Raw genomic sequence first — 10,351 nt, forward strand, 5'->3', positions numbered from 1 at the left:
AGTTGGAAAGAGTTGTCATTAGCTCATCTTGATCCTCGAACTAAGCAATGTGATTTAGAAGTTCAAAAGATTATTCATTTACAAAGTTTAGCTAATGAATTGCCAGACGCATTTTCTTCCCAAAAAAAAGTGACTAAGTCACATATACCAGCTGTGAATGCTCCAATAAAACTTGATGTCCCAGAAGGACAAAATCTAGTTGCTACTGAGTCTAATACACGCCTGAAGCGTGGTAGACCAATTGGTTCCAAAGATAATAATCCTCAAAAAAAGAAAGGAGCAAAGATTAATGATGGCAAAATCAAAGAAAAAATGATTATACCGGGATCTCTTGAAGAGACTATAGACATGACTGGAAGAATAGTTTCAGAAGAAAATCAGGTACCTGACAATGAAGAGATCTCTATTGATTATGTCATGTCCGGTATAAAATGGAACCGAAATCAAATCGACGTCGATGATATTTTTACATGCAATGTAGCACTAGATGTTATAAATAATAAAGAGGATTATGAACTAAAATCGATTGAGGAATGTAAACAAAGAGATGATTGGCCAAAATGGAAAAAAGCAATTGAAAATAAATTGAAATCGCTAGCGAAAAGAGAAGTGTTTGGACGTGTAGTCCGTATACCTACAGGTGTGAAACCAATGGGATATAAATGGGTTTTTGTGCGTAAAAAAATGAAAAGAGTGAAATTGTAAGGTATAAAGCACGTTTAGTTGCACAAGGATTCTCACAAAAACCTGGAATTGATTATAAGGAGACATATTCTCCTGTGGTGGATGCAACTACATTTAGATTTTTGATAAGTCTGGCTATAAGAGAAGGGCTTGATTTACGCCTAATGGATGTAATAACAGCTTATTTGTATGGCCCACTGGATACTAACATTTATATGAAACTCCCTGAAGGATTTAAACTGTCTGAAGCAGTGAGTTCAGGTTCTAGAGAACATTATTCGATCAAATTGCACAAATCCCTTTATGGATTGAAACAATCCGGAAGCATGTGGTATAATCGCCTAAGCGAGTATTTGTTGAAAGAAGGATACAAGAATGATCCAATTTGCCCATGCATTTTCATTAAGAAGTTTGGATCTGGATATGTAATTATTGCAGTATATGTTGATGATTTGAATATCATTGGAACTCCTGAAGAGATCTAAAAGACTGTTGAGTGCTTGAAGAAAGAATTTGAAATGAAAAACCTTGGAAGAACAAAATTTTGTTTGGGGTTACAAATTGAGAACCTAAAAGAAGGAATCATTGTGCATCAATCAACATATATTGAAAAGGTGCTAAAGAGATTTTATATGGATAAGGCACATCCAATAACTACCCCGATGGTTGTAAGATCACTTGATCCAAGTAAAGACCCTTTCCGTCCTCGGGAAGATAGTGAAGATTTTCTTAGTCCTGAAGTGTCATACCTCAGTGCATTTGGGGCATTAATGTATCTTGCTAGCCATACCCGACCTGATATATCTTTTTCTGTAACTTTGCTAGCAAGATTTAGCTCATGCCCAACTCAGAGACATTGGACTGGAGTAAAACAGATATTTCGTTATCTCCAAGGCACAAAGAATATGGGTCTATTTTTCCCTAATAAATCAAAGACAGAGTTGATTGGTTTTGCAGATGCAGGATTTATGGCAGATCCTCATAATGGAAAATCACAAACTGGATATGTTTTTACATATGGAGGTACTGCAATCTCTTGGCACTCAATGAAGCAAACAATTGCAGCAACCTCTTCTAATCATGCAGAAATCTTAGCAATCTATAAAGCAAGTCGTGAATGTGTATGGCTAAGATCTATGATCCAGCATATAAGGAATAATTGTGGTTTATCATCTGGAAAGGAAGCTACAACTGTCTTGTTTGAAGACAACACAGCATGCATTGATCAGCTCGATAGTGGATACATCAAAGGTGACAGAACAAAACACATTGCACCAAAATTCTTCTTCACTCATGACCTCCAGAAGATTAAGGAGATAAAAGTTAAGCAGATCAGTTCAAGTGAGAATTTAGCAGATTTATTCACTAAGGCGCTTCTTACATCAGTGTTTCAGAAGCTTGTTTACTACATTGGAATGCGTCACCTTCGAGATCTCAAGTGATGTAGCCATTAGGGGGAGTTAATACGCGTTGTACTCTTTTTCCCTTAACCTTGGTTTTATCCCACTGGGTTTTCCAGGTAAGGTTTTTAATGAGGCAACATATCAAGCGTATAATTATGTACTCTTTTTCCTTCACTAAGTTTTTGTCTTACTGGGTTTTTCTTAGTAAGGTTTTAACGAGGCATAATTAGATAATGAACATCCAAGGGGGAGTGTTATGAAATATTTATGTGGATGTCATTATCAACCCCATAAGTTATAAACTCTTCCTATACCCCATAAGTTATGAGACTTTTCCTATACCCCATTAATATGGGAGATAAAAGGTCATGACCCTTTACATGCCCTATAATAATTAGAGAGTTATTTTTAACCCTTATATATATATATGGGGCTCATGTACTCATGAAAAATATATATAAAAAAAAGATACACTCTCTCTTCTATATTCTTTCTACACTCTTTCTTCTATCACATTTTAGTTTATTCTTTCTTTATTATTTCACAACACATTTGTTATTGCGAATGATATATCTTGTTTATTTTTTATTGCATATCTTCCAATATCAGCAAATGAAAATCACCTTAAACTCAATGACAATTTGTAAATATAATGGAGACTTAATATTCCTGTGTAATATCTCAAATTCGGCTCAAACATTATGATCGAATCTAGAGAATGCGAATATTTTTTATTTCACTAACTTAAATTTATCTTATCTAATTTTTAAAATGTGACACTTGGTATTTTTAAGGATGTCCCAAATTGAATAATGATGAAAATCCAAATAATTTAATCAACTTCACAATTAAAAACGCAAATAAGATTCCATCTCCTCATTTTACAAGTTTTTAGGATACTACTCACACACGCTTTTATTAATTTTGGGACTATATTTCTTAAAAACAAAAAACAACAACAAAAGTTATTACGGGTTTTTTTTACTCTTTTAAAAACAAATAAAAAATATATTTTGCCTATATTAAATTTAGAGAAAATAATTATTGATGTAGAATATATATGTTTATGGGTTCAGCAATCTATCTGAGTCGGAAGGCCTTCCCAAAGGGATGATTTGGACAAAAGTATTACACTCGAAATATGAGTTTGGACAAAAAAATTAAACCCATTTAAAATATACTTCAGGCTCATGCTTAAACATTCAAGGCCCAAGTCCTACCTAGTTCATTATTTAAATTTGTAATTTATAATATTATTTTTATACATTATGTAATTTCTAGCACAAAAAAGTAAACCTATATTAATATATAATACTATAATATAAATATTAAAAATGTTAAGATATCTATATATAAAATTTGAATAAAATGAAAAATATAAATTTATTAAATATTAAGTTGAAAATGATATATTTACGAGCTTAAAATGCGCTTAAATTAATTAGTTTCAAATATGGTGTGTTTAGACAAAATTTTAAATATATATTTCAAAAAAAAAAGACTTGAAGAAATATATTGATATTATATTATGATTACATAGAACCTAAACTCCATCTATCTCTATTCACGAAACCTCTAATTCAAAAGTTAATTACATGTAAGGTTTTAGCACACCCACAAAAGTATTGTTATTTGAAAATTAATAAAATCTTTGATTTACTTTATTTAAGAGGGAGATTTCATTTTTAATAAAGATATGTGAACACAATCTAATTTAAAAACCCTTTTAACAAACATGCATATTCGATAAAATATAAATAAATATAAATGTGAATTAATATTGTTGTTTTTGTAATAACTAATAAAACGTAAATTTAAATGTATTTAAGTATATTTTTCTTTCGATTTAACGATTAATGAGAGATTATAAGTACAACAACACATTGTATCAAAATAATAATAACAATAAACATATATAAATCAACAACATCTATATATCTATATTTAAACCTTTTCTTCACAAATGGCACACCCATCATGAAGCTCACTACTTTTTCTATTTTTAGATAAATGGTACAATTTTAGTTTTAGCGAATTTAATATGTTTAAATTTAAAATTTAATTTTTATATTTTAATTTTTAATATAATTTGGTTTTATATTTTTATAATATTATTATTTAGTCCAGATAGTTAATATCGTTAAATTATATATAAGTTGAATACTGTGAGAATTTTAGGGATTGACACGTGACCTCTCATTTCTTTTAGATTTGCATCTCTTTTATTTGATATTATAAAAGAATTGATGTTTTTAGGAAAACTAAAACAATCCTACGAACACTATTCCAACAACAACAACAATAATTATTTTATTATGATAAGTTTGAATGGTTGTTTTTAAGAAAAATCCTAGTCAACATTTTCAACATTATTTTTATTTACATGACTATCAAGTGTATATATATATTAATTTTAAAATGTGACACCAAAAAAAATAAAAAAAAAATTAACAATGGTAACAACAAGACCCCAAGTTTAAATCCAAAAAATAAAGGGCTATATTCTTGAAAATAAAAGTAGGGATTAAATTACAAATATAGGAAGCATATAAGGACTTAGAGCATATTTTAATTTTCAAATTTTTACTCTATAACTTGCCAGAAATAAATAATCAACTCAACAAGAAGCGTGTGCAAGCAACCTAGTTATAAAGAAAACTAAATATTATTTCAATCAACAATGCACGTACATGCTAAAAGTTTTGGGGTAAACTACAATAGAGGGAACCCAACTATGGTTATTTTTTTTTGGTCACCCAATTATGAAAAGTTACAAAATGGTCACCCAACTATGGTTTTTTTCTCTTTTGATCACCCAACTATGAAAGTATAAAATGATCATCCAACTATCCAATTTGTCTTTTTTGGTCACTAGTTGGCTAATGTAAAAATGGAAACACCCAAAATTCCAATACAATTGGGTGACCAAAAAAAAGACAAAATTGAATAGTTGAGTGATCATTTTGTAAGGAAAAAAAAAACCATAATTGGGTGGCCACTAATGTAGTTTACCCAAAGTTTTGTTCTACTATGGCATATATATTAATATGTATTAAAGTGGAAACAAAATATTTATAACGATGCTAACAAGTGTAGGGTGCAATGATAAGGTATATTATATTTCCAAGGAGAGACGTAAGTTCAAACTTTAAAGATAACATTGTTGGGAGAGCAACCACGAAACTCAAACATGGACCGTAAAATAAACATAAAGAACACCAACAAAAAAAGTATAGTGATGATTTAAAAATAAAATAAATAACAATAACTATTTTCCTCAATTCAAAAAGATTTTATTTTTTATGATTTCATATATTATAGGTTAATTAATTTAAATTTATAATATTTATTTCAAAATTATTTATTTTATAATACATTTAAATCGGTTAAATAAATTGTTTAACTTGGATTTATTTTTATTTTTAAATTAAAGAAAATTTTATTGACTTTAATAGTCAAACTTTAAACTTACAAATAACTTGAACCTAAAATGATCCAATTCAATATAAACTATGTATTAAATTAAACCCAAATAATTAAACATGAAATGATCCAAACCCAAAATGACCTAACCCAAAAAAACTCAACCCTCAAACTCAAAATGATCCGAACTCAACTTATTTAACTTGAAATAACCCAAAATTTTTTATACTTGAATTAAGTTGGTCTAAATTGACTTGTTACAAAACCTATCCAACTCGTGCATTCGATAGGTCTAAAACCTTTGTGCAATAATTAATAAGTAAAAAAGGTAAATTTTATAAACACAAATTAATAAAAATGTGTTTTTTAGATTATTTTATATGTTATCAAATCAAACAATAAAATTTTACATTCTAATCAAATAAATTAAACATTATAATATAACATACCCAATAACATATCAAAATTTTATTAATTTAACATGTTGATTAAACTACTTTTATATATATGATTGATGAGAATAAAATATATTAAGTTGACAAATTTTAATAAAATTATCAATAATAACAATGATTAGATTAAAACTTTTAAATGAAAGAAATAAAAAAATTACTTTTTTTAAACTTTTAAATATAGGGAATAAATCTCATATTTTATGAAGACTAAAAAAAAGAGCATATTTTAACCTAAAATCAAGTATATAAAATCACTTGGTAATCTAATATAACGATTTTTATTAATAAATTTAAAATTATTTAACTATATCATGAACAATAGGAATTTTCGTGCACTACTCCCTCTATCCATCCCAGGAAAATGTCACAGTTTACTTTATTTTTTAAGTTAATTTTTTTTATTTTGACTTCAATTATTTTAAATATATTAGTTAATTAATTAATTAAAATTTATAAATATATATTTAAAAAACTACTTCATTTAATGTTTTAATAATATTTTCCTTTCCAAAATTACATCTATAATAAATGCTAAGAAATCAAAATTAAAAAAAGTTACTATTAAAAATGTGACAAGTTTAGTGCAATAGAGGAGCATTAATTAGGGGTGATTTAATTTTACACCTATATAAAACTATTTTAATTTTACACTCTTTCATATTTTTTTCACAGCTCCTACTTTAATGGTTTAATTTTCGTATTTCATATTCCATTTATATAAATTGTGCATGTAAAATTTGACATAAATTAAAACTTTTTAACTATTTTTTATGTAAAAAAAAACTTCTAGCGATTCAATAAATATTTATATATACGGTATTTTAGATCGACATGATAGAGATATTAGATCAATTAAAAAATTCACATGTTTGACAAATACAATTATATTAATAAATTCAACGATTGGATCATTAAAATATTAATTATATAAAAATATACAAAAAGATATAGAAAAGAGCATAAATGAATCCCTACCCATTAAATTATATTGCATACAAAAGATATATTAACATTAAAAATATTGTTATGTTTTTGGTACAATTAAAGTATCATTCATGTCTGTTTTGTTGAGGTAAAAATACCATAAAAATATTTGCATTAGAAATTAAATCATATTTTACCCCCTTAATTAAAAAAATGGACAAATTAATCAAATTAATCATTGTGAGTTAGATCAATAAACAAACGAATCCTTCTATTAAAACTTACATCCATTTTTAGTTTTAAAAACCAATCATTGTATGTCCACATATACTTATCTGATTATTTTGTCAAATTAAATTGATTAATTTATCTATTTTTGAATAACAGAAATAAAACACAATCTAACTCATAACTCATATAGTGAATAAGAGTTATAATGATGTGTGTTTTATTGAGGGTAAGGATTTTAACGAGGATCATTACATAATTGACCCAAATAGTTGGGCATTTGGCATGGCATCCACTTCTCAATATCTTCGTTGGGAGACATGACAACTCATGAATTTCTCGTGAATGGCATTACTGTGTTTAAAATTTCCCCCCAAGGATGCCAACAAATTGATCACCAGTTTCCCCCAAATTTTGTCCTTACAAGACAAGGCAGTGCTGAGTCAGGCACATGCCAACAAGCCCCACATCTCAAACTTACCATTTTGAACCCAAAATCCTTAAATTTTCATGGGGAAAAGCCCATAAATTTCACAGATCTAAACTCACACACCAAACTAACTGAAACAAAAGAATTTTACAGCCTAAAAAACAGCAACATCAACATCAACACCAGCAACAACAAGCCATATCAATGCCCTCTAACTAGACTTGTATGATAATACAACAAGGTGGATAAGCAACAAGCAAAGCGATAGAACTGGCAGATGCTGGGATAAGTTAAAGGTAACCGATGACGACTGATCATATATTTCAGAAGAATCGACCGGTAGCGGCATTCCGTCGCTGTTTAACGTGCAGGAAGAAGGGCTCGAACCATCTTTGCTCATCATCATCGCTCGTAAAACCGCGGAAACCGTCCGAATGTAAGAGGTCCGATTCTTGGCGAGCAACCATGTGAGACCCATCAGCTGGCAATCTTTGTTGCGCATTTTGGTGGTCCTTTCTTCTGACTTGCTTGTGTTCAAAGCATTCTTCTTGTTGAGCTGCACCAACAACAACATTGTTTTTCCCATTAGCAAGAGGAATAGTAACACTTGGCTCATTAAAAACTAAAGACAAGTGGGGTGTTAAACATCTGATCCAGAACCAATCTTTGGATGCATTTGGGATTTTGATATACTGCCAAACTTCACTAAATAAGCTTAGCGTGATTATGATGGTCTCAATTAATAACAGTATACATTAAAAAGTTAGCTAAATTAATACCCTATTCATCCTCCCCAATTGGCATGGATTCTTCACTTAGATTTCCCCCTTTAAGCTGCTTAAAAAAATGGAAAAGGAAAAAGAAAAAAAAGAAAGTAAAAAACCCACTTTCCCAATTTGCCAAAAAAGCGTGAAAACCCTAATTAGATCTTCAGTTGACAACAGAAGAAGAAGAAAATTTACCAAATGAAGACTTTTCAAGCACTTGTTGCAACCCCCAAGACCTGGAAATCCATTAACATTGGAGCTGCTACTTAAGCAATTTCTCTCCAATCTCTCCACACTGTCATCCCCTACAAGGTTGCCCTTTTGGTCCACTGAGAAAGCATCAGGGCAAGTCAGTGGGTGAAGCCTGATGCCACAATAGCAATACACCGCATCGCATGTCTCGTTCGGTTTAGCCAACTCCACGCCTCTCTGTTTCAGAGCTTTCCCTAAGTCATCCACACAGGTTTCCGAGTCATCCGGCAGCAATGGCATGTCATAAGATGGGGTACGCCCCGCAACCGCTGGCACTACTCTTCCAACCCCACCAAGGGCGGTGGCGGAGTAAGCGGCGTAAAGCCATGCAGCGAGAACAGGACAGCAGCGACTACGGTGGAGCTCACTCACCACCCCATTGTTTCTCTTAGTGCCGCAAGCGTTCTTAACGCTGTGAAAGAGTTGTTCAGGTAAATCAAGTGGACAACCAACGACATTGGATTGCTCTGGAAATGCAGGGATCGTTGCAGGTGGGGATGTGGATAGAGGGAGGGATTGGACATTGAGGGCGTCAGGGCTGGACATAGTGAAGGAAAAAGAGGCAAAGAAGAGGGAGATAAAGAAGAGAAAGAAAGGGAAGGGAATTGGGGACATGGCAAAGGTGGTGTGGGTATGGGGATGGAAAAGGGAAAGGGAGGAGAAATGAGAGTGAGAGTGGGGGCGTGGCTGGTTTTTGGGCTATGAAATAAAAAAAATAAAAAAGCTTGGAGGGGAGAGTGATAATGGAGGTGGGGGATAAAAGAAAGGGAAGAAATAAACAAAGAGGTGGGATTCGGAAAATGTTTGGCAGTTTGCTACCTCGGCTTTATTTATTTATTTATTTATTTAAAAATCTCCATCTCTCCCTCTTAATTATTTGTTTAGGGGTCTACTCTAGGATTAATTCCAAAATCAAACATTTTTCAAAACAAAAAATATAAAATAATAACTTTCGGCCTCTAGTCTAAAGTTTTCACATTTATTTATAATTAATTTCTATTTAATTATGTTTAAATAAAATTATTTATATTTATTTATAAATTTATTTTTTTATTTAATAATTATGCCTCATGTTATTTTTTAGCGATGATGTACGAAACTTATACATAATAAATGCATCAAATATTCTCATTTTTATTTACTTGAATTTATGAAAAAAATTTTAAACTTTTATCGAATAATGTTCAGAAACCATAAAACAAAATAATTTTGTCAAAATAAACTCAAAAAATCAAATCCTAAAATTAGTATAAAAAAATAATGAATTAAACTCCGACAAATTGAATTATAATGGACCATTAAAAGAATCTAAAATACCTAACTGAACAGAATTAAACTTACCTCTATTCAAACGCAATAAGAAAATTCATTTGGCTTCAAAAAAGTCATTTTTTTTGTGTTTTTTTTCTTGAAAATATAAAAATATTAAAGAAGATATGTTTGGTTGAAATTTTTAAAAATGATTTTTGAAAAATAAAATATATAAACATTAAAAGATAATAAACAAGTTATTTTCATTGTTTTCACTGAAATGTTTTTTAAAATTAAAAAAAAATAAGAGTGTGTTTGATTTAAAGATTTGTAAGAGTGATTTTATTTGTATTAAGATTTTCTAAGATTTTAAAAATGAATTTATTTATTTGGATAAATATATTAGAGATTTTAGAAAATCTGTGAGTGATTTCAAGAAGAAATTTAAATAACTCAATTTCCTTTTTTTTTCAAATTCTATCTAAAAAGTTTGTTTTTTTTTTAAATTTTTCTCATAAATTTATTTGATTTCAT

At 29.7% G+C, this 10,351-nt stretch overlaps 1 protein-coding gene across 1 annotated transcript; it reads right to left on the reverse strand.

The window, feature by feature from the left end:
* Window positions 1-7,310: 7,310 nt before the first annotated feature.
* On the reverse strand, window positions 7,311-9,380 carry LOC107945847 (uncharacterized GPI-anchored protein At4g28100). Its single transcript, XM_016879991.2, has 2 exons — window positions 8,510-9,380; window positions 7,311-8,103 (listed from the first exon to the last, which is right to left on the reverse strand). The coding sequence occupies exons 1-2, from the start codon at window positions 9,179-9,181 to the stop codon at window positions 7,759-7,761; spliced, it is 1,017 nt and encodes a 338-aa protein (XP_016735480.2). The 5' UTR covers window positions 9,182-9,380; the 3' UTR covers window positions 7,311-7,758.
* Window positions 9,381-10,351: the final 971 nt, after the last annotated feature.

The sequence above is a fragment of the Gossypium hirsutum genome, chromosome A09, assembly GCF_007990345.1.
Source record: "Gossypium hirsutum isolate 1008001.06 chromosome A09, Gossypium_hirsutum_v2.1, whole genome shotgun sequence".
NCBI lineage: Eukaryota > Viridiplantae > Streptophyta > Magnoliopsida > Malvales > Malvaceae > Gossypium > Gossypium hirsutum.

Coding starts and splice junctions, on each gene's coding strand:
- LOC107945847 (XM_016879991.2), bottom strand. CDS start 9,181: ATGTCCCCAATTCCCTTCCCTTTCTTTCTCTTCTTTATCTCCCTCTTC. Junction 8,104..8,509: donor GCTTGAAAAGTCTTCATTTG/GTAAATTTTCTT, acceptor TTGTTGGTGCAG/CTCAACAAGAAGAATGCTTT.